Here is a 24,463-nt window from a genome sequence, read left to right as displayed (position 1 = left end):
TCAGTTAAGCAGAGTAGAGGCCCCTGGATGGATACTGAACTTCCCACTAATGAAGGCTTAGGTTGAGCAATTAGTTGGAAAATTAGGAGGTGACTTATTTGTATCCTGAGATGGTGAAGTTCTTGTACAAGTTACATGTCAGTTTTATCAATTCTGTCAACAGTGACCACAACTGCATACACTGACAAATAACACACACAGGAGGGTTCTTTTCTATAGCAGAAAATCTTTAAAATTAATAACAACAAAAACAATTGCACATATGTGCATGGCATGCTATAGTTTACATAGCTCTTGTACATTTATGCTCTTCTCTGAGCCTCATGCCAGCCCTGTACCGAGATAAGTAGGGCAGAGTCAAGGGCCCCAGGAACCTGAGGCTCAGAGAGAAGGCAGTGACTTGCCCACGGTCAGTAACAAGTCAACGAGACCTGCTCTCACCCCTGCGGTGGGGTCCCAGGGATGTCAGATGCCAGGCCCCTACCCTCCCCACCTACAGCAGCATCAGGACCACGATGGCAATCACCATGAGGACTCCCGCCAGGATGCAAAGGCCCAGGAAGACGATGTCACTGGTGTCCTGGGCCACCATGGCCACGGGGCCCTCCAGCGCCTCTGCCTCGTCCCTGGGCGGTGCCTCCTGAAGGTGCTCGGCCGTGGCAGCATAGGGCCCAAGCCAGTGGGAGCCGGACAGCAGATGCACAGAGGCCTCCTTGCGGCGTGGCTCGCAGCGGACCTCGTACTCGTGGATGTCCTCCTGCCCACCAGCTGAGAAGTCGATGTACAGCACGCTGACGATCACTGAGGTGTTATTTCTTCTCTGTGGGGATCAAGGGGCACTTGCTCACCCCTAAGGGGGCCAGGGCTGACCCTGCTGCCCTAGCTATGTGAGGACTCAGTGCCAAGGGGGCAGAACCCCCGAGTGAGGGTTCCAGTCCCAGCTTGGCCACTGACTCCTTCCCACGCAGAGCCTCTTCCCCCACCTGTAAAAGGGGTACTACCAGGATGTCTGGAAGGACAGTATCAGATTTGATGGGTCAGTACTTGCTCTGGCTTCAGGGAGGTGGAATCTATGAAAGATAGCAACTGTGACAACAGGGACATTTGCCATGTTCTGGGCTCTGCATTTAAGTGCATTATCTCATTTAATTCTCATGACAACCGTCTCTAATTGGTACCATTAATATCCCCATTTGCCAGATGAGGAAAGTGAGGCCCAGGGGTTAGATCCCTTGTCTGAGGCCACACAGCACACAAGTGACAGGGAACATATTCTCCCCAGAGCTGCCCGATTCTTAACTGTCCTGTTAACCACCACGCCTCATTCAAGCCAAAGAATGCAGAACCAAAGTGGACTTTCAGGGCATCTAGTTTAATCTCCCTTCCTTGGCAATTCACTGATGTGGCCACTGAGGCCCAGCAAAGGCCATAATTTGCCCAGAGCTAGGTCCAGAAGCCAGTCTCCTGTCTCCCTGTGAGATGCTGTCTCCCTGGTGTGATGTGACTTTCCTTCTGGAATCTTTTGGCCCAGTTGTGTCTGCAGTGATTCTGTGCCCCTGTGGTTGAGTCCAGGTCAGTCCAGCTTCATCACCCAGAGGTTGGGAAGAGCCACTGAGGAGTGAGATGTAGGGAGCCTGTCACACTGCTGCCCTCCCCACCCGCAAGGACGAGGGAGACAGGAGTCCAGATGCCCTGAGAAGGTGGGGCTTTGGGGCTGGGGAGTGAGGGACAACGTTTTGACAGACAGTCTGTTGTGGTCTTGACTGGGGGCTGCAGTTATGCTGGGATACTCTCCCCAAATCTAGGGCAGCCATTACACTCCTCAGGCCCCGCCAACTGCCCTGTCTGGTTGGGTTACTGTTGAGCCGTGCATGTATGCTAAATCACCTCAGTAGTGTCCCACTCTTTGCAACCCCGGGGACTGTAGCCTGCCAGGCTCCTCTGTCCATTGAATTCTCCAGGCAAGAATACTGGAGTGGGTTGCCATACCCTCCTCCAGAGGATCTTCCCGACCCAGGGATTGAACCCACGTTTCTTAAGTCCTCTGCATTGGCAGGCGGGTTCTTTACCTCTGGCATCCCCTGGGAAGTCCTACTAATGAGCTGAGGCTTTTCTAAAAATCAAAGCTGCCTAGAAAGTGCCAGCGAGCAGGAGGAAGCCTCCATCACTGGATGCTGGGCAGCCCTTCCAAGAAGAGACTGAACGGGAGCTACAGATCTGGATTTCGGTGGACCGGGTAACCTTGTAGGTCTCTCCCAACTCTGGGCTTCCAAAAGGCTCTGAGACCGTGTCCCCAGAGGAGTCTTCTGCCTCGTGCCCTCAGCCTGTCTTGCCACCACACTCCCTGAGGAGGACCCGCGTCCTAAAATTTTGTGACAAAGAATTGGGGGGAGGGGGGAGAGAGAGAACCTGGGAGTGAAAGTGGGCCCAGTGAAAGGGCCAAAGTGAATCTACATAATGAAGAATGGAGGGAGAATCACTTAAAACAGGTGTGTGGGAAAGCTTCAGGGGTTTTTGATGAGACTTGAGGAGGAAAGACAGTCCACGCATACGAGGTGTTATGGTTATGAAATTAAGTCTCTGTGGTTTTTAAGAAAAGTACAGAAAAGTTGGGGGCTTCCCAAGTGGCACAGGGGTAAAGAATCCTCCTGCCAATGCAGGAGACACAAGAGATACAAGTTCAATCCCTGGGTTGGGAAGATCCCCTGGAGAAGGAGATCTAGTCTTCTTGCCTGGGAAATCCCATGGACAGAGGAGCTTGGCAACCTACAGTCCATAGGGTTGCAAAGAGTCAGACATGACTAAGCAACAAAGTACGCACGCGCAGAAAGGTGGTCCTACTTTTGGCCGCTTGAACTGTGCATCTTTGAAAGCAGCTCAATGCAGAGACTGGTCCTCATGGGTCTACGACTTACATGTGTTACACTAAGAACCCATGAGTCTAAGGTTCCCGGTTTTTATGTTTCCATGATATTGATGCCAAGCTTCTATGATTATGAGGCTCTAAGTTCTAGTGGAGGTTCTGCAACTCTGAGACCCCGAGTGTCTAGGCGTTCTTTATTCTGGATGTCACGATTCCCTGCTTCTGGGGCTCTCTGTCCCTATCATCTTATGATTCTATGGAATGTGGTTCTGCCCCCAAAGAAAACCACTCGGGGATTTAGGGGATAGACTAGAGGTGAGGGCAGATTATCTTGGCAGCCAAGACTGACTCCCACTTCTCCTCTACCCAGCTCAAAAGGATGGTGCCTTCCAGGAGGCTGGGGAAGCAGAGGGTGAACTGGAAGAGCCAGAGGTACACATTTGGTTAATGCTGGGTATGGGGAAAACACGGTTTGCTGGAAATCACGTGATTCTGCCAAATCACAAATCCTCAGATACCAAGGCCTTTCCCCGTTCCAACCTGCCCCTAAGAATGCAAACACCCAGGGTGCCTGGGCCACCACCAAGTGATGCTGAAGGCCCCAAACCTGGGTTTCAGGCTTCCAAAATACAAGGATACTAGAAAATCTTCATTTGCACACCTCACCGCCTTTGGAGGGAGGTGGATCCTGTCTCTTGAAGGGCTCTTTTGTTTTGTGGAACCCAAAAAAGGATTTGGATCACAAGGTGGGGAGGGAGTGGGCAGGCAGGGGGCAGTAGCGCTCAAACAGCTCTGTATGTTAGAGGTGGGGACTGCGTGGCCCTGGGGGGCTCCAGGGAGGACAGGGGACAGCAGGAAAGCCTCCAGAAAGAGTCAGGACCTTGACAGAGGGGCCTCCAGTAGGGGCTGTTGGTTGTCAGCAGGTTGTGCAGCCAGATCGCCCTTCTCTATCTCCTCTACTTGAGCTCCATGTTGTGTCTATATTGAACAAGTTTGTTGAGGAAAAGGAGAGACTGAGTTTCCATATCCAGCAGGTGTGATGACCAGAGCCAGGAAGAGGAGCTGAACTCTCAAGTCTGGCAGGTGCCTCTCCCCAGGGATCAGGGCCCCAGCCTCGTGTCAGCCCTCACCCCCCTACCTGAGACTCAGTGCCACAGGTGTCAAAGCGGGCCTGGATCCGGAAGTTGCTGCCCATCTCTTGGGCGGCACAGCTCCGGCTTCCCAGGTAGACTTTGGTCCGTTCTAGTGGGGCCAGCGCCTGTGCGGAGATCAGGATCTGGAAGTCCGTGCGGGAGCAGCTCACGTTCATGGGCACCACTGGGGATGGATGGGAGAGGGGAGCTGGAGGCCATGCAGGCAGGCAGTCTGACCCCCAACCCTCTTCAAGCCTGCGCCCAAAGGGCGGTGGGTGGAAAACTGAGACCCAGAGAGTGAATGGCTCTTATGCAGTCCTACAAGGACATTTCACATGTGTTTGTCCATTTAACTCCATCAAGCTATGAGTTCCAGGGCAGGCACCATTCCTACTTCTCAGCATCCTCTAAACCCAGCACAGAGAGCTTGAAAGGCGAATATACAATTGAATGAATGAATTTTGTTAATCATAATGGAAAGAATCTACTATTTGCTGATCATGTTTGCCATATACCAGGCAATTCATTCAATCATTTAACAAGTATTTACAGCCTACGATGTCCAGGCACTATCCTGAATGCCAGATATAGAAATGAAAAGAAAAAAACCAGCCTCACATGCCTACCTTCTTGGAGTTTACATTCTAGTTGGATGAGGGAGCAATAAATATGTAAAATACACCTAAGTGTCAGAGTAGTCGAAGGAAAATCAAAGAAAGAAAAAGATGGAGATGAGGAGAGTAGCATGTATGCATGGGTGGAGTTGGTGGGAGGTGGGGGTTGCAGTTTGAAAAGGGTAGTGAAGAAAGCCTCATTCTCCCTCCTCATAACGACCCTGTGAGGTGGACACGTCTAAGCCCATTTTACAGTTTTAGAGCCCCGAGCTCTGAGAGGTGACACTGTCTGCAGTGTCAGCTGGCATTTTAACCATCGAGTCTATAAAGATTCCACAGTTCCTGGTCTCTCCACCCTGTGTGGTAGCCCCCGCACCCCCTCCCAGCCAGGACGGTGTGACTCTAAGTGTCTGGGTCTGTGCGAGCCTGGGTGTGCGTGCATGTGTGCATGCGGGTGTGTAGGGGGCGGTGCTTGCTGGGGCAGCAGTGAGGTTAGGAGGAAGGACGTGGGGGTGGGGAGCGGGAGGGAGGAAAAGGAAGGAGCTGGCAGGCAGAGGCCAGGAACTCTCAACCCCTCTCCGGGAAACGCCTCAGACATATTTCAGCCTCTGGTGTCTGGGCAGTCGGGGATTTATGGGCCTGCCATCTCCCACGATGATCTTGGTGGCGCTGAACTGTGTGTCACCTCTGATTGATGCTGAGGCCGTCCTCCAGCCGGGAGGCCGCCTGCAGCCTGGGCCACATCTGGATCCTGGCCCAGCACGAATGCCCTGTCTGACCCCAGGCTCCCAAGGGCATCAGGGAGAGAGGGGGCGGGCGGGAGTGGGGCCCTTGCATCTGAAACAGGAGCCAGGAGAGGAGAGGCCCACCCTCTGTCTCTGGAGGGACCAAAAGGAAAAGGGGCTTGTCCAAGATCACACACGGCTGGGAGAGAACCCAGGCCTGGAAATAGGCCCATCAGAACAAAGGGGACTTTGCAGCTCCTTCAGCTGGTATCTTCATTTTACTGAGACCTGTCAGCCAGCTGTGGCAGAACTCATGGCACCTGGATCTCCAAGTGCCATCCAGGAAGGGGTCACTCTAATTGAGGAAGAGTCCTCCTGCAGGTTTCTGGGTGGAGGTGACTGAAGCGGACAGAGGGAGGGTCTGCTCAGGGCACTTCGCTGCCGCTAGCTTGCTGCAGCTCTCCTGGTTCCTTCCCCTACAGGTCAGCCCCACTGAATGATCAGTGTGTGTGTATGTGCATTAGTCACTCCGTCGTGTCCAACTCTTTGCGACTCCATAGACTGTAGCCCACCAGGCTCCTCTATCCATGGAATTCTCCAGGCAAGAATACTGGAATGGGTTGCCATTCCCTTTTCCAGAGGATCTTCCCAACCCAGGAATTGAACCCAGGTCTCCTGCATTACAGGTAGATTCTTTACTCTTTGAGTCACAAGCGAGGCCCAGCAGCATTTGAATGTGGTCCTAGTCTGTCTGAGCTCAGCCATGAGCCTCCCCGCCAGGCCTTGCTCAGCCACACAAAAAACAGGAGTGTGAGTTCTAGCCTTGCCTGTGCCACCATTGCTTGTGTGACATCGGCGAAGTCCTTTCCTCTCTGCATCTCCCTTTCTACACCTGCACAACAAGAGGCTCTAGCCTGGTCAGGTAGAGGGCAAAGTGGGTCCAGAGAACAGGCTTTTCTGGGCCCATGGCCCAGGGAAGGGTGGTGAGAGGAGGGGATGGATGACAGATGCTGTCAGCTGGCAGATCTAACTGGCACTATGGAGGATGGAAAAGCTGAGTGCCAAGTTCCCTAGCCAACTCTGCAGCTAGGCACAGCCATATGATCAAGCTTAAAATAATAAGATCAAGAAGAAGAAATTTGAGTGCTTCCAAAAATGCTTTTACTTTCCTAACAAAAGGACATTTGTAGCTGGCACTTCCCCTACCCTCTTCCAGACTTGAGCACGGACATGATGCCTGGAGTGTGGCAGCCATATTGTGGTCAGGAGGCTGAGAGAATCTCAGACATGCCAAACTGGGATATTGTTGAGTCCCTGAAACAATACAGCAGCTGACTAACTCTAGACTTCTTGTTATGAAAGGAAATCAAAGGTCTTGAAAGATCAGTAGTTTTTCAACCCACTGTCAACCAGGACTTATGACTGTACAAGCAAGGTTGTTCAGCATTATGAACATAAATAGTATTACCATAGTTTGTGTATCGCCCCTGGATACAGAGAATCAACCATAACACAAGAGAAGCCAGGGGCCCATGGAGAAAAGAGACAGATAGGGAGGAACTGAGAATCGTAGATTTGGAAGCTAGAAAAATAGGGCACTGTAATAGTGAAAATAAGCAGGAGTCACATTGGTATAGCCTCAGAGGTCCCAGGGCAGGAGTCGGCAGTGGTGTAGCCACCAGAGAAATTGGTGCGATAGAGGAAAGAGGGATGGAGGAAGGAGACTGCAAAGTCCTGGGGCCCCAGCCTCACCTTCCCCCACCAGCACACCCGCACCCTCTACCCCAGCTGACCTCCAATGTAGGCCACAGAGAAGCCCCTGCGGGTGGTGCTACGGTCCGTGTGCAGCACAATCAGGAGCTGGTTGTGGCTTGAGGTGACCGGGGGTGGCAGGTGGTGGCCACACCAATTCCCCAGCAGAGGCGCCTCCTCACTGGCCCCATCAAAGGCTGCTAGATGGTCAAAGTCGCAGGTCCTGGTCAGACTGTTGGGCTCCTCCAGTTCCAGGTCCAGGAAGAACACCTTGACCCGGTAGCCAGGAGGCAGGCGGATGGTCCAGTGGCACCGGATATTGTTGGGGTAGGAGCTAGGGTACTGCGGGCTGGAGAAGTTGCCCCTCACCGCCGTGTACACCTCCTGGCATTCTCCTGGATTGGGGAGAGCAGGTCCAAAGGAGCAACAGTGAGAAAGGTGGAGACTGTCATCATCTGCAACTGCAGCTTGGGCAGCAGGCACCATACAGATCCTAAAACCACCCTGGCAGGTTGTGGGCACCATGCAGAAAACCAGACAATTAATCCCAAAGACTGCTTTAAACTGTAACTAGCTGAAAACTGGGACTTTCATTCCAATGGGCAATCCATTGCATGAGTGTTGACTCTGCTAGGAATTCAATAAAAATGTCTAATACCTGTCCTCAGAGTTGAGTCCAAACTTGGACTTGACAGGCAAGGTGGTTCATGACCTTGTCCCTTTTTATTGAGTCCCACCCTCCAGCCTCACCAAACATCTCCTAGTACTATGAGCACACAAACCCTCTCTGTCCTCCATGCCATATGCTGATCCCTCTGCCTGGGCTTTCTTGGTGGCTCAGTGATAAAGAACACACCTGCCAATGCAGGAGATGTAGGAGACATGAGTTTGATCCCTGAGTGGGGAAGATCCCCTGGAGGAGGGCATAGCAACCCACTCCAGTATTCTTGTCTAGAGAATCCTATGGACAGAGGAGCCTGGCAGGCTACAGTCCCCAGGTTTGCAAAGAGTCGGACACAACTGAAGCAGCTAACCATGCACTGCTTGAACACCCTTCCCTTCCTGCTGCCACTGTTTAACTCCTTCAAAGCACTGCTCAATTCTCTCCTCCTCCAGGAAGCCATCCATCATTCATACTATTAGATATCACAGATCACAGTGAGTATTCACTGTTTTCTTCTCCATCTCCTCCACTAGAGTTTAATTCCCAAGGGTTCATCCATTCATTTGTACAAACAATTGAATGTCTTCTATGTAGCAGGTATAGAGATAAATCCATAGGAACTCGCAGTAAGGCAGAGGAGATCAACATGCAAACCTCATACAGAAATGATAAGCGTTAGATCATTGCTATGAAATCACTTCTCTAAGGAGCTGAAGGAAGAGAATAATTCAGAGGGTATCAGGAAGTCTTCACAGAGGAGGTGACATGCTTGTGCCTTGGCATCGGCCAGGCAGGAAAGAGTGTGCTAGAACATTTCAGGCAGAGAAAGAGCAGGAAGTGCCAAACCCAGAGGCAGAAAAGTACAACTCCTCCTGCGCCCTGCAGCATGCACAGAGCCCCCCTGGGTTTCGCTGCAGCGCTCCCACCTGAGAAGTAGTAGGCCTTGAAGCCCCGGCCTCCGATGTTGAAGTCAGACTTGAAGACCACCTGCAGCTCGTGGCCCAGCGACACAAGTGTGGGGGGCCTGGCACTGCCGCAGTAGTGGTGCCCCCGGGCGGGGCCGGGCCCCCCAAGAACAGCCACGTAGTCATACATGCACTGCTCACTGCCTTCCACCTGGAAGTCCGCAAACACCAGCTTGACGGTGGCGGGGCCAGAGGCCCGGATCACCCAGTGGCACTCCACGTTGTTGGGGTAGTTGTTGGGGTACTCGGGGCTGACGAGGACCCCTGACAGGCCGGTCAGGACACCACCACACACATCTGCAAGGGAGCCCCCTTGAACTGGCACCCTCCCCTGGCACCCCCATCTCCTCCCTTGGGAAATGCCATTCCCACAAGTGTCCTCCCAGACCCTTGTCACCACCCACCGAGCACTTGTTAAGTGGCAGGCACAAGCCATCTTTTTAGACCATCACCCTAAGGGTCGGACATGACAATGACTAAACGATGACAACAGCAAAAATAGCCCCATGAGGAAAGCAGGGTGGTTTTCCCCATTTTACAGTTCGAAAACTGGAGGCAGAGAGAAGTTAAGCAACTTGCCTGTGTGAGTTTGCATTCACCCAGACAGAGCCCAAGATAACGACCCGAGCCCAAAGAGTGTATCTGGGAGAGACAGGGGTCCACAGGTGGGCACTGAGGGAGAGCGGGTGGGAGAGTGGGGGCATTCACCCACCAGCCCCTCAGAATCCAGGCTGAGGGCTGCTGGTGGTAGAGGTAGTCTGCCACAGCTTTGGTAAAAGCTCTCAGACAAAGAGATGTGGAGACCAGCAGGTGCCATTGACAAGGCCCAAGGGACACAGCAGGGCCTTGACAGCAGGTCCCCCCGCTGGTATCAGGGAGGGTGTGATGTGACTAATTACTGAGTCTGTACAGTTGGCATTGTGAGTCTCACTGTCCCTCCCACCAAGGACAGTGGTGCACAGCGGCTGAGACACCTCAGACCAGGAATATTATCAAACCTCCCTAACAGAAGAGGAAACTGAGGCTTAGAGGTCTGAAGAAGTAGAGACAGACTTGAAGTCTGAAGACAACTGTGTTCTCAGCTCTGCCTTCTACTGCTGTGTGACCCTGGACAAGTAACTCAGCCTCTCTGAGCCCCATGGGAATATTAGAACTCATAAGACTTGTCCAGTCTGACCCACCAGGCTCAGACTCATGCAGTTTGAGAAGTTTCTGGTGAAAGTCCTTTGGAGCCTGGTGATGATGCATACTGTGACCGACTGGAGGCCACCAGAAGGAAGGGGCACCCTAGGTTGTGTCTCCTGAGGCTGCAGAATCTCATCCCCTGGCAAGGCTGTATGAATGGAGCACTGTGCTGGGCAGCTGAGGACTCGACTTCTTGTCCCAGAGTTTGCCCTTCCCAGACGTGTGATCATGGGAAGGCACATTCCCTCTCTGGTCTCAGATGCATTGTTGGTGAAAAGAAAGGACAGGTTTTGACAGTCTGTGAGATCCCTTCCAACCTCAATACCCTTAACTTTCAAACTGTGTTAGCAGGGGCTTTCAAACTTAGCAGGGACTTTCAAACTGTGTTCCAGGCCGTCACGGTGGCCCCGGGACATCAATCTGCAGACATCTGGTGTAAATGTCATTCTTACACTGTATTCAAGCTTTTTTTAAACTCAGTGAAAGACAGAATCCACGGTCACATATCTCAATTGTAAAGATATAACTAATTAGAGACCATCAATATTTACTGATGTTTTCAATGATTGGCTTAAAATAAATACATGTTAAAAATAAGAACTTTTATAAACTAAATGCTTACAACAAAATGCTGCCTTTACCTCTTTTATATATCAGGGATTAACATAAGGCTCCACCTGATGTAAGGGTACTTCTGCTTTTTTAAAATATTGGAAAACATTGCACATGGTACTATAACTTTGATATCTTCATCCTCCCTTCTTCCAAGGACAAAACCAAAGGCCTTCCTCATGTCAGCTCAAGCAATGGGTGCCACAGAGGCTCCTGGTGCATAGCATCCACCAACAGCAATCAGGGCCAGGGTGTGGGCGGGGACGTGCGCGCGCGCGTGTGTGTGTGTGTGTGTGTGTGTGCGCGCGCACGCACAAGCTGATAGACTTCAGTCCCCACTGGCTTTGGAGGCATAGATTTGTAGAATGCTGAAACACGAGAACTGCAGACATATCTAATGGTAATGGTGGAATTTTAGATCCCTAGATTTTTAGATTATTAAGATATCAAAGTTATAGTACCATGTGCAATGTTTTCCAATATTTTTAAAAAGCCTGAGGGCAGGTGCCAAGCCTGGCTGGGGGAGGAGGGGTTAGGGACCATGATGTAAGGGGTGAGCTCAGGAAAGGCTTTAGGAGGGAGAGAATCACCAGCTCCCCACAGACCCTGTGCCCCTTCCACTGCTGAGGACGTGAGGGGTGGGGGGAACTCATGTGCCCATCACATAATAAGATGCCACAGAGAGGTGAGGAGCAGGGGCAGCACAGTGTCCCCTCTGGTGTCCCAAGGCCACTCAGGGGTGAGAAGGACAGGGATAGACGCGCACAAGAAGCCTCGTTCCTGAGCACAGTGAGACCCTCCCGGGGCTCCCAGAATAACGGAGGGAGAGGAGGGGAGTTGCCACACAGCCACCAGGACTACCAACAGAGGCCGCCTTTGCCCCGTGAGCTACGAGAGCTGGGGCAGCCAGGTTAACAGGGCGGCCTACACGCTAGGATGCTGAGACCCGGCCCGTCTCACCTGCCCCCGCCGCCCTCCCCACCGCCGAGCCCCCCTTGCCTTTCTGGTAGCCTGCGGAGAAGCCGCGGCTGGCCACGTGCTTGTCTGAGTGGAAGACCACAGACATGACGTGCCAGGAGGAGGTGAAGGGTGGCGGGGGCACCCTGCCGCAGAACCTCCCCAGCAGGTTGCCCGGGTCCCCGGAGGCGCCGTTGTAGATCTCCAGGAAGTCGAAGCCGCACGTGTCGTGGTACTCCAGGTCAAAGGCGTGGAAGGTGAGCAGCACGGAGGAGCCCTCGGCCACCACGATCAGCCAGCTGCACTCCGTGTTGTAAGGGTAGAGCCTGGGGAAGTTGGGGCTGGAGAAGTTTCCGGAAGGTGCTGAGAGCACACCCCCACATTTGACACCTGTGGCAGAGGGAAGAATGACTTAGAGTCAGTGCTGGGGTCTTGGATCATGGCCCAGCTTCAAAGCAGGGTCTTTGGGATGGAATGAGAGAGCAAGAGGCCATGGCCCTAAATCAATTCATTTATTCATGCATTTGTTCATTCATTTACTTATTCTTCAAATACTACCAAACATTCTTTTATGTATTCAATAAATATTGTTTGAGTGTGGGGCATTGTTCTAGGTGCTGGGGTTACAGTAGGACCAAATAGACAAAAATTCTGGTAGGAAGATAGACAGTAAATATAATAAGGAAAACATGGAGTGTATTAACTAGTGATAAGTGCTCTGGAGAAAAATAAAGCAGGGGAAGGAGATAGGAAGTGTCAGGTAGGCCTGTAATTTTATAGGTAGCAGGATTGAAACTGTACCCCCTGCAGTGGAAGCATGGAGTCTTAACCACTGGACTGCCAGGGAAGTCCCATGGACCTGTGATTTTAAATAAAATATACTAGGCACTAAAGATGTGCATTGGGGAATTCAAAAATTAAAAGTAATATTACCCACCCCCATCCTGAGTGAAAATGTGCAGTCTATTACAAAGTTTAAAGTACATTCTTATATGTATGTATTTGTTTATATTTTGAAAAAGAAAACAATGGAAGGAAACTAATAAAAATGGTTCTCTATCACAGGAAGAAGTAAGCAGAGGGGAGGAAACAGGTGTGACTGTTAGACATCTTTAAATGCAACTTATTTTATAATTTTGACTTTTTAATCATGAATGATTTTAATATAATTTTTAAAATATCAAAAAATTAAGTAACCCCAATGCCATAGAAAGTGAAAGAGGAGAGAAAAAGTTGCCTTAAAACTCAACATATGGAGCCTATTATACAGAGTGAAGTAAGTCAGAAAGAAAAACACCAATACAGTATATTAATGCATATATATGGAATTTAGAAAGATGATAACAATGACCCTATATGTGAGAGAGCAAAAGAGACACAGATATAAAGAACAGACTTTTGGACTCTGTGGGAGAAGGTGAGAGTGGGATGATTTGAGAGAGGAGCGTTGAAACATGTCTATTACCATATGTGAAATAGATCGCCAGTCCAGGTTCCGTGCAGGAGGAAGGGCCCTCAGGGCCGGTGCACTGGGAGGACCCTGAGGGATGGGATGAGGAGGGAGGAGTAGGGAAGTTCAGGATGGGGGACACATGTACACCCATGGCTGATTCATGTCAGTGTATGGCAAAACCACTACAATATTGTAAAGTAATTAGCCTCCAATTAAAATACATGAATTAATTTAAAAACAACAAAACTCAACATAAAGAAAACTAAGATCATGGCATCTGGTCCCATCACTTCATGGCAAATAGATGGAGAAACAGTGAGAAACTTTATTTTTGTGGACTCCCAAATCACTGCAGATGGTGACTACAGACATGAAATTAAAAGACACTTGCTCCTTGGAAGAAAAGCTATGACCAACCTAGAGAGCATATTAAAAAGTAGAGACATTACTTTGCCAACACTAGCCAAAGCTATGGTTTTTCTAGTAGTCACGTATGGATGTGAGAGTTGGACTATAAAGAAAGCTGAGTGCTGAAGAATTGATGCTTTTGAACTGTAGTGTTGGAGAAGTCTCTTGACTTGCAGTCAAGTCCAAGTCTCCTTGGACTGCAAGGAGATTCAACCAGTCAATCCTAAAAGAAATCAGTCCTGAATATTCATTGGAAGGACTGATGATGAAGCTGAAGCTCCAATACTTTGGCCACCTGATATGAAGAACTGACTCATTGGAAAAGACCCTGATGCTGGGAAAGATTGAAGTCAGGAGAAGGGGACGACAGAGGATGAGATGGTTGGATGGCACCGACACGATGGACATGAATTTGAGTAGGCTCCAGGAGTTGGTGATGAACAGGGAAGCCTGGCGTGCTGCAGTCCATGGGGTCGCAAAGAGTCGGACATGACTGAGTGACTGAATTGAACTGATAATCGGAATAAAGGAAGTGTGCCAATGTCAATAGAAACTAAGACTTGCAGTATAAGAGGAGAGAGATACAAATTAAAACTAAAAAACTAAGTAGAACTCTTGAGATCCTTAATTTGAATTGAGAACATCAGTATGAACTTAAGATTTATTTTTATTTCTAAAAATATTAATTTATTAGCTTTGTTCCCTAAAAAGCCTAAAGGCAGTAATATTTCAGTAGTATTTTGTACCCCTTCAACTTAAATTAAGATTATTATGTCCAACTAAATTTGGTTAAGATTGTTATGTCCAACTAAGATGAACCAGGACTCCTTAGAGAAATAGTCAGGGGCAGAAAACATACAAAATACACTTGGGACATCTTGTCAAGCTATAAAGTAAAGAAGCTATCAAAACTGCTGGGACTGTGTCAAAAGCCACAGAAACCTGCTAGAAGGGGCTCCCCCTGGCTAAAGAAGGTATAATTGGAGCTTCAAAAAAGATTTATTGCAGTGCATTGAAACCCATCAAATATATAAAAATTTATGAATTCATAATGAACTAAAAAAATTAAAAGAAATTAAAATGGAACTTATTGATTTCTTTTAGAGATTTCTGGGGCATGAACTCATTTCCTTCTTGCTACATAGAGAAAGAATTAAGCATTTAATTTGCTTTTCCTGTTATAAACTATATGCATTTCAGGATAACTAAATAGTTGATGAAGAAAAAGTCTTATTTAAAGAAGACTACAGAAAGAATAACAACTTTAGGGACTTCCTTGGTGGTCCGGGGTAAAGACTCCACGCTCCCAGTGCAGGGGGCCTGGATTTGATCCCTGGTCAAGTAACTAGATCCCACATGCTGCAACTGGGTTCACACGCTGCAGCTCAAGATCCCTCATGCTACAACAAAGATCAAAGATCCCACATGCCACAACTAAGATCCAGCATAGCCAAATAAATAAAATTTTTTAAAAAGAACAACAACATTAGAACATACAAACCTTAATTAGAATATGCAAACCTTAATGAAATCATCATCATCTATACTAATCATGGAGTAAAAAGGTAAATGAGGAGAGGTAAAACCTAGTTAAGTAGGTAAATATTCTCTGTAAAATTATTTCAACTTTGCTAATGTTTGAAAATTTTTATAATTAAAAAATACCAGGCTTCTCTGGTGGCACAGTGGTAAAGAATCCACCTGCCAAAGCAGGAGATGCTGGTTCGATCCCTGGTCGGGGAAGATCCCACACGCTGCAGAGTGACTAAACCTATGGGGGCCACAACTATTGAGCCTGTGCTCCAGACCTGGGGAACTGCAACTATTGAGCCCATGTGCCGCAACTAATGGAGCCCGCATGCGTAGAGCCTGTGCTCTGCAACGAGAGAAGCCACCGCAATGAGAGGCCCTTCACTGCAACTAGAGAGGAGTCCTTGCTTGCTGCAACTTAGAGAAAAGCCCACACAACAACAAAGACCCAACACAGCCAAAAACAAATAAATTTTAAAAATAATTTTTAAAAATCATTTAAAAAATACCTGAAAAGTTACATGTATAAGAAACTTTATAGTGGATGGATGAGGCTAACTGAACCCACTGGCCAATCTTAACGTCAAAGTGGAACACTGGATAATATGTGACGTAATGAAACACCTATAATATCTTCTTATAGAGGAAAAAAAAAGGAACCTGAAGCTAATGAAATCTCTGGATCTGTCTACAATTTAGAGGAATGTGGAAGCTAGAGAAACAGTCTAAATGACCCCACGAGGACACATTCAGCCCAGTCCAGAATGTGGGAAATTCGAATGACCCAGGTGTTTCAAAGTAAATAAGGTGGCAGAGGGAGACACCACTAACACATTTTTAAAAGGCTCAGCTAGAAGAAAATATAGAGGGTAAGTTCCCTGACTTTGGTTTCAGCAATAATTTTTTGGATTTGACAACAAAAGCAAAAATAAACAGGTGGGACTACACTGAACTAAAAGCTCCACACAACTGTTTACAATAGCCAGGACATGGAAGCAATCTAGATGTCCATCGGCAGATGAATCGATAAGAAAGGTGTGGTACATACACACAATGGAATATTAATCAGCTATTAAAAAGAATGCATTTGAATCAGTTCTAATGAGGTGGATGAAACTGGAGCCCATTATACAGAGTGAAGTCAGTCAGAAAGAAAAACACCAATACAGTGTATTAACGCATATATATGGAATTTAGAAAGATGGTAATGATGACCCTATGTGAGAGACAGTAAAAGAGACACAGATGTAAAGAACAGACTTTTGGACTTTGTGGTAGAAGGTGAGGGTGGGATGATTTGAGAGAATAGCATTGAAACATGTATATTATCATATGTGAAATAGATCACCAGTCCAGGTTTGATGCATGAAACTAGTGCTCAGGGCTGGTGCACTGAGATGACCCTGAGGGATGGGATGGGGAGGGAGGTGGGAGAGAAGGTCAGGATGGGGAACACATGAACATCCGTGGCTGATTCATGTGAATATATGGCAAAAACCACCACAATATTGTAAAGTAATTAGCTTCCAATTAAAATAAGTTAAAAAAACAAAAATAAAAATAAAAGCTCCATACAACAGAGGAAACTGTTAATAAAATGGAAAAAAACAGCCTATGGAATGAGAGAAAATATTTGCAAATCATACATCTGACTAGGGGTAAATATCCAAAATATATAAAGAATTCATACAACTGAAGACCAAAAAGAAAACAAAGTCTGCTTTAAAATGAGTAGAGAAACTGCATAGGAATTTTCCCAAAGAAGTCATACAGATGACCAATAGGTGCATGAAAAGTTGCTCAACATCACTGATCATCAAGGAAATGCAAGTCAAAACCACATTGAGATACCTCCCATCTGTTAGGATGGTTATTAAATAAAAGACAAGAAACAACAAGTGTTGGCAAGGATGTGTGGAAAAAAAGGAATCTTTGTGCACTGTTGGTGGGAATGTAAACTGGTGCATCCTCTATGACAAACAATATGGAGGCTTCTTAAAAAACAAAAATAGAACTCCATATGATCCACCAATTCCACTTTGGGTATATTTCAAAGGAAATGAAAACAGTATATCTGAGAGTGGTCTGCATTCTCATGTTCATTGGAGAATCATTCACAATAGCCAAGATATGGAAACAACCTAAATGGCCACCAACAGATGAATGGAGACACATATGACATGGGATGTTACTCAGCCTTGAAAAAGGCATTCATCCTGATATTTGCAGCAACATAGACATTGAGGGCATTGTGCTAAGTGAAACAAGCCAGACAGAGAAAGACAAATAACTGTATGGTATCACTTATATGTGAAATCTAAAATGTCAGACTCATGGAAACAACAGAAAAATGGTTGTCAGAGAAGTCAGTTAAAAAGAGAGAGAGAGAAAGACGCAAGAGTCAAATACCAACCAAAAGCAATGTGTGAACCTTGTTCAGATTCTGATTTGAACAAACCAACTGCAATAGGATTCTTTTGTTTTTGCAATAATTGGGGAAAATGGAACATGAACTGAGTATTAGATAAAATTAAGGAATTGTTATATAATACTATTGGGAATATCTCTCTATTGAATATATATCTGTTAGATATACTCTGAAATATTTATGGGTAAAATAGTATGATATTTGAGATGGTCTTTAAATTTCTCTGCCCCTCCCCTGCCCCTCTCCTTGCCAAAATGAAGATGAGGGTAGGACAGAAGAACCAGAGGGCTTTCCTGGTGGCTCAGATGGTAAGGCATCTGCCTGCAATGCAGGAGACTTGGGTTTGATCCTTGGGTTGGGAAGCTCCCCTGAAGAATGGAGTGGCAACCCTCTCCAATATTCTTGCCTGGAGAATTCCATGGACAGAGGAGTCTGGCGGGCTACAGTCCATGGGGTCACGAAGAGTTGGACACGGCTGAATGACTAACACTTTCATTTTCTTTAGAAGAACCAAGAAAGGCAGAATGTTGACAACTGTTGAAGGTGGTTGATGGACACATCAGGATTTATTATACTATTTTCTCCACTTGGTGTTTGAAAATTTTCATAGTTAAAAGTTGGAAAAAAATGACCAATACATTCTTAGTCACCTTGTCAGTGAAGCTTCCCTCAACCACGCTATTTACCATTGAAATCCTCTCCCCATGCCTCTACCCTTTTCTCCCTTTTCCGCTATGTTTTCTTCATAGCACCCACCACCACTGAATGTACTGTTTACTTCCTTATTTGTTCAGTTCACTGTCAGCCTGTCTCCACAAAACTGTAAGCTCCATAAAAGCAGGGATTTTTGTTTACTTTGTTCTCTGCTGTATCTCAGGCATCCTGGCATAAAGCAGGTGCTCAGTATATATTTGCTGAAAGAATGAATGATCTTGTATCATCATCATAAGATCCCCATAAAATAGGCAGCGCAGGTGTTACTGACTCCATTTAACAGATAAGAAAACTAAGGCCCCAAAAGGGAAGTTACCACTGTAGCTGACATCCTGTTTTGGTCCACACAGCACCCATTCCTCTATCTCTTGCAAGAACAAGCCCCTGATTTTAGACACTGCTCCCTTCCCTTGCCTCCATATGGTAACCCTCCTGCATCCTTCCCTGACCCAGGGAGGACACATGAGCCTAGCTGGGAAATCCTGAGGCCTCCACCATTGCCTCAGTGACTGGCCTAGGGGGTGGGCCTGTGCCACCAGAATCCTGCTGCAGAATGCCCAGATGAGAACCTTTTCTTCCCTGGTCCCTAGGCCGGGAGTTAGAGCCCTGGGTGGGACCATGCTCAGGGCCCGTTGAGAAAGCTTGTCAGCAGATGGCAATAACCACGTGACAAGCAGAAACGGCCTGGAACCCAAGTGGCCCAGCTCAGCTACACTCCTGCCTCCCTGGTGACAGAGCCAGTGCATTTCTCTTCTTGCTTAAACTCATCCAGGTTGGGTTTCTGTCCCTTGCAACCGAAGGCATCTTGAAGATGCTTCACCAAAGTTCCTGTAAGAGAGGCACATTTGTCAAGCACACGCACTGTACATGTCATTGCTGATTCAGAATGGGTCCCTCCCTGGGTGCTCACAGCCAAGGGGTGAGATGGGGGATGTAGGCAAATGAGACAAAGCCATGCGGTGTGAATGTGCTGGGGCCACAGAGGGGACTCTGGGGTCCAGAGGGAGGGAGGCCAGTCTTGCTGAAGCCAGCCCTCTAAGAGGAGGGACACAGGAGAAGGGGATGTTTGGCTAGGAGGAACAAAGGCTTCATGAGTTGGGGAAGATTTGGAGGGAGGAAATGGCAACAACTAAAGGCTCAGACTCACAGTCTCTTAGCCTCCCTGAGCCTCAGTCAGGCATCTGTGAAATGGGGATAATGACCTTGCTGGGTAGCTGTGAGCACAGATAAGAGAAAGCTGTGCAAGGGCTACAAGATGCACACCCAGTTCACAACAGGTCACCCTGTCTGGCCCTGAGGGCAGGCCAGGGCAGGAGTGGAGTCTGATCCATGCCTTTATGTCAAGAGGACAGAGGGACATCCTGGCCAGTGCCTGTCATTGTCCATCCCCCAGACCTGCCCACTGCATGGGAAAGGCCAAGAGATGGCTGGAGCAAAACTCTTGTGGCCCAGGAGGCCCCAGGGGCCAGCACAGGTAGAAGCTTTGTCCTTCAGGCACCCTGACCCCCAGAGCCACCCCAAGGCCACTGAAGTCCCAGTGGCTAGAAATGGGAACAGTTAGCTTCTCTGACCACCCCGGCATGGAGTAAGATGCTTGGGTGCCCGGCCCATCTCTGCCACCAAGTAAGTTTCCTTCCTGAGACCCCCTTGAGCCTGCAGGAAGACAAGGCACAGAGAGCCGCTGGCTGAGCCCCACTACACAAGAGCTCCTTGAAGATAGGTGAGTGATACTGCTCTGGCTTCCCAGACAGAAGACTGAGCCCCACAGAGGACCCGGGACCAGGGTGCCAGCAGAGGGTTCTAAAAGCTCCAAGGAGGGGCATCTGAAGCTGATAAAGGGATGTGGAAGTCTTCCTGGAGGAGCTGGTGTTTGAGCTGAGCTTAATGGATAAGCCGGGTGTATTCAGGTGGAAAAATAGAAAAGGGACCTTCCAGGCACAGGGCACAGTAGGTGAAAGCCTTAGGGTCAACATCTCCTGAAGGGGATGTGATCTTTTGCCAGAGCATGGGTTGCCCAAGGAATGCTGGGAACCAAGGCTGGATGTTATAGAGATTGGAGCTGAACCTGGGCAAGGGGGGGTTGGCTTTATAGAGAACTTTGATATCACTTGGCTGGTGATGGGAAAGTACAGCAGGCTCTCAGGAGGAAAATAAGGACCCCTTCCAGCAACAAATCTTTAATCGTTCTCTGAGCCATTCCCCTCACCCTTGGTAAGCATGCAGTCTTGGACAGGTTACTTAACTGCTCTCTTCCTCAGTTTCCTCATCTGTAAAATGGGAGACTGATAGCACTTTGAAGTTTGTTGTGAAGATTAAATGCATCTATGCATGATGCATAGAAAGTACCCAGCACATAGTAGGCACTAAACAAATACTGTCTTTCACCATCTCAGAAGCTGTACAACTCAATTCAGCCAACTCTCCCCACAAAGGCCTTCCACTTTCTGGCCTCTCACATAGAAACCTCCTGAGACCCCACTGCCACCTTCCACCCTTCTGCCTCCCTCCCAGGTCCTGCCTGTCCCCAGCAGCTCTTACCTTTCATGGCTTGGGCTCTGAGGTCTGGGCCCAGCAGCAGCACTGCCAGCAGCAGACAGAATCCCAGCTCCACCAGCATCTCCTCATCAGGTCCCTGCAGGTCTGCAGAGCTCAGGGCAGGCCAGGACTTGAGGGTCTGAAGCAGGGGAAAGAGAGGTGAGGCTGAAAAGCCCTCCAAGTTAATGGTGGCGTGAATAATTCATCGGGCCCTCGAATTAGTAAGCTGATGCCCTGTGCTTCCTTCACTCCACCCTAAAGTGACGGATCCAGTGTCACCAGGTTGACACTTCTGAGATCTGCACTGGCCTCACTGGATGGGGAAAGGGCTGGGAGAGAATTTGGTGGTGGAGAAACAGCAGGGGTTTGAGGGCTAGGCAGATCTGGGATCATCCTAGGTCAGCCTCCAACTTGCCCGGTGACCTTGAACAAAGTCATCCAACCCCTCTAGGTCTTGATCTGACTGCTCTATCTGGTGGGGCCACTCAGCCCTGCCTATAGAGCTATTGTGGAAATGAAATGTGGTGACACATGCTAAAAAACACAATCGGCATTTGCTACAGGTTTTCCCATCGCCTATCCGTGTGGGAGGGGACAAGGATCCCTGAGACATGCATAGATGAGTTCAGAAGAAGAGCAAAGGGAAGAATGTAGCAGGAATAACAGAATGGGAAAACACTACAGGACAACTCCTAATGACACCTGGGGTAAAGACCCTGCCTCAATGCAAGAGACAAAAGGCGGGGGTTCGATCCTTGGGTAGGGAAGATCCCCTGGAGGAGGGCGTGGCAACCCACTGCAGTATTCCTGCCTGGAGAATCCCATGGACAGAGAAGCCTGGCAGGCTACAGTTCATAGGGTCGCACAGAGTTGGACATGATTGACGTGATAGCATGCACATAGCACGCACAATGCAATCATGGATTGCATGGCCAAGACTATTAAGTGGTCACCTTGTTATTGATCCACAAACTTGGCTCAAACATCACCATGTGCCAGGCCCTGTGCTAGGATCTGGGTTGTGGCAATGCCTTCAGTGGTTCCATGTCCAACAGGAAGCAGGATCTTTCAATTTACTCTAGGAGACTATTTGGTTCAGCCAGGCCCCAGGCTCATTCCCTAAGCTCCTTCTCTGTGCAGAGCCTGTGCCAGGCCCGGGGCATCTGAGGTAAACATGGCCCATGCCTGCCTCCCAGTGAGGAGGCTGGGCTCTGCCTAGACAGATGAGGTCTGAATCCCAGCTCTACCCCTCACTGCTGGGCTGTGGGGTCCCTCTGAAGCTGGGCCTCCTGGACCACGAAGGGGAGCTTACAGTGCCTACAGTGAAAGGATTAGATGAGATGATAGTCAGTGCCTGGCTCAGCACACAGGAGCAAGGAGGATTTTGCTGACCTCTGAGGAGCTCAGACGTCCATCTGCCAGACCACGTGTTGCCTCGGAACCATCCTTTTGTCAGGAGGTCCCCAGGGGGCCCTTTGCTGCAAGCATGGGAGGGAGGCTGCCTGAAATGTATTCAGCCAAGAGCATTAGGAATGGTCAGGCCTGAGGGATTGGCTTATGTGTGGGGCCTAACTGACAGGAAAATAAAGGTGCCGTGTCCTGGACAGTCTGAGAGGAATGGAGCTTTTATTAAACACGTACTGCATGTGTAAGAGGGTTTCCCCAGTGGCTCAGTGGTAAAGAATCTGCCTGTGGTGAAGGAGATGCAGGAGATGCGGGTTTGATCCCTGGGTCAGGAAGATTGCCCTGGAGAAAGGAATAGCAACCCACTCCAGTATTCTTGCCTGGGAAATCCCATGGATGGAGGAGCCTGGTGGTAAACACCCCATGGGGTCGCAAAGAGATGGATGGACAGGACTAAAGTGACTGAGCACACGTGCGTGCACACACACACACACACACACACACACACACACACGCATGTCTGAGAGAGGGCGCTAACCCATGTCTGCTGAGTCCTGGGCATGGCACTGAGCTTCCCAGACCTGTGTGTGTGTTCCCCCCAGTTTCAGAGGCACAGATTGGCCTCCAAGTCTTGCAGAGGGGGAAACTGAAGCACAGAGGGTTTGAGCCACTGTTGTGGGTTGAGTTGCTTCACAAGAAGACCCTGTGGCAGGGAATCGAGGACAAGGAGTGTATCTGGAAGGTGATCCCAGGAAGCACATATCGGGGGGTGGGGCAGGGAGACGAGGGGTGAGAAGAAGCTGATTCAGGGCGCGTTAACCTGCAGCTGACCACTGTGGGTAACTGAGCCTCCACCCCCATGGGCACCTCCGGGAGACAGCGTTCCACTGAGGGGCAAGGAGGCAGTGCATTTGTCCGCCAACTGCCAGCTGCCCCTGGGTGACCGCTGCTTGAGACCATCCTCTCCCGGGCATCTCTAACCTGCCTGTTAAGCCCCAGTGTCCAGGTGTCACAGCAGAAGCCTGGGAATGGTGAGGACCGCAGGATGTGGGCGGGGCCGGGACACATCCACGTGTTACCCCCTGAACCCCTCACCTGTGACGTGTTCGTCCCACCCCTGGAACAGCCGCATCTCTCCCAGCACTTTTGCGACACTCCTTTCCTGTCCCTGCTCATCTCCCCTGTCGCCTCGCATATCCCTCACCCCCTTCCCCCTCAGGCTTAGACCGCAGGGTCAGGGTCATCCTACTCTCCTTTCATGCCATCTGCTGGACAAGCCCAGCTGGCCACTTTCTCCCCTGGGTGTCTGGACCTCTGGGTGCTGCTAGGCAGAGTGCCGTCCCTGTGTGGTCAGCACCAGCACCCATTGTTCATGGTCTCCAGCCTCGTCTAGGATCTCAGCTCCTTCCCCAGCCTTGCCTTGGCTCCCCCAGTGGTCTCTCCCTGACTCCACAGACACCATCCCAGGCAGTCAGCAGCCTCCCTGAGACAGTGCATCCCCACCGCTCCTGTGGGTGACCCCATGCGTTCTTGCAGAGGGAGAAAGGCAAACAGTAAAGCAGGAGCCCCTTCACCTTCCAGTCCTCACCCTGTGCTCACGCACCACCCCCCCGAGCCTCAGGGGAAGGTGGTTCCACCTCCCGCCTGAGCCCTGCCTCAGGCACCTAGCTCTCCAGCAGCGCCTGGCATTCTCCATCCAGTTAAGTGCACGCGGGTCTCCCCATCATGGGACACACTCTCTGTGAGCCTGTGCTCCCCTCCAGCGCTCACTTTTGCCCGTCTACTGGCTTTCACAGCCAGGCTTCTTGAGAGCAACGTCTATACTCATCTTCAGTTTCTCCCCTCCCCTCCCCCTTCCAAGTTCTGCCGGGTGCACTGCCTCCCTGCAGTCAAGTTATCTGTGTCCTGGTCACTAACAATTTCTGGTCACTAAGTCTCGTCAGGGTTCCCTCTTTCTCCTAAATAAACCACATTCTTTCACATCCTGTCTCAAGGTCTGCTTCTGGGAGAGCCCAAACTGAGATGCATGCCCACTCTTAGAACATCACTGGTGAGAGTTTATCCTGATGGGCTTAGCACAGCTCACCTCGGAAGACCAGGCATATCCCTTCCACAACATACCAGAGTTTGGATGGCAGGAGCAAAGGTGGCTGGTAGTCCGGCAGCCAGCTGTAATCACCGTAGCTCGCCTCAGGCCCCTCAAAATCCACAGCTCCCAGTTGAACATGTCGCCGCCCCTCCCCAAACTTGCTGCTCCTCTGGCATTTCCTCTTTAAGGTGGCAGCACAACCAGCCCACCAGGAAGGATGCTGGAGCTGCCCGGACTTCCCTTCCCCTCATCCCCACAGCGGTGGTCGCACTTGAGCCTATTCACGGCTCTTGGCTCTGAGGCGGCTTCTGAAGACACCACCACCCCTCCCCGCCTCTCTCTGCATTTCTACAGTAGGCTCCTCATCTCGCCCACCTGCGCACCTCCACTCTTGCCTGCCCCCTGCCCACCCCGACCACTCTGCTCTGATCT

The 24,463-nt window shown here is 49.5% G+C and overlaps 1 protein-coding gene across 1 annotated transcript; it reads right to left on the bottom strand.

The window, feature by feature from the left end:
• Positions 1 to 209: 209 nt before the first annotated feature.
• CDCP2 (CUB domain containing protein 2) lies at positions 210 to 24,161 on the bottom strand. The gene is made up of 7 exons (XM_043447559.1): positions 24,064 to 24,161; positions 20,542 to 20,677; positions 11,513 to 11,860; positions 8,678 to 9,013; positions 7,129 to 7,482; positions 4,002 to 4,180; positions 210 to 820 (listed from the first exon to the last, which is right to left on the bottom strand). The coding sequence occupies exons 2-7, from the start codon at positions 20,618 to 20,620 to the stop codon at positions 494 to 496; spliced, it is 1,623 nt and encodes a 540-aa protein (XP_043303494.1). The 5' UTR covers positions 20,621 to 20,677; positions 24,064 to 24,161; the 3' UTR covers positions 210 to 493.
• Between the last annotated feature and the right edge of the window lie 302 nt (positions 24,162 to 24,463).

This window comes from Cervus canadensis, chromosome 2 (genome assembly GCF_019320065.1).
Source record: "Cervus canadensis isolate Bull #8, Minnesota chromosome 2, ASM1932006v1, whole genome shotgun sequence".
In the NCBI taxonomy this organism is placed as follows: domain Eukaryota; kingdom Metazoa; phylum Chordata; class Mammalia; order Artiodactyla; family Cervidae; genus Cervus; species Cervus canadensis.
The sequence above is the reverse complement of the archived record's forward strand: the minus strand, read 5'-3'. Positions and strand labels throughout refer to the sequence as shown.

Excerpts from the sequence above, each read along its gene's own strand:
- CDCP2 (XM_043447559.1), bottom strand. The coding sequence starts at position 20,620 with ATGCTGGTGGAGCTGGGATTCTGTCTGCTGCTGGCAGTGCTGCTGCTG. Across the intron at positions 11,861-20,541 it reads CAGAGCCCAAGCCATGAAAG|GTGTCAAATGTGGGGGTGTG; the intron begins GTAAGAGCTGCT and ends CCTCTGCCACAG. Across the intron at positions 9,014-11,512 it reads CTCCGCAGGCTACCAGAAAG|ATGTGTGTGGTGGTGTCCTG; the intron begins GCAAGGGGGGCT and ends GCTCCCTTGCAG.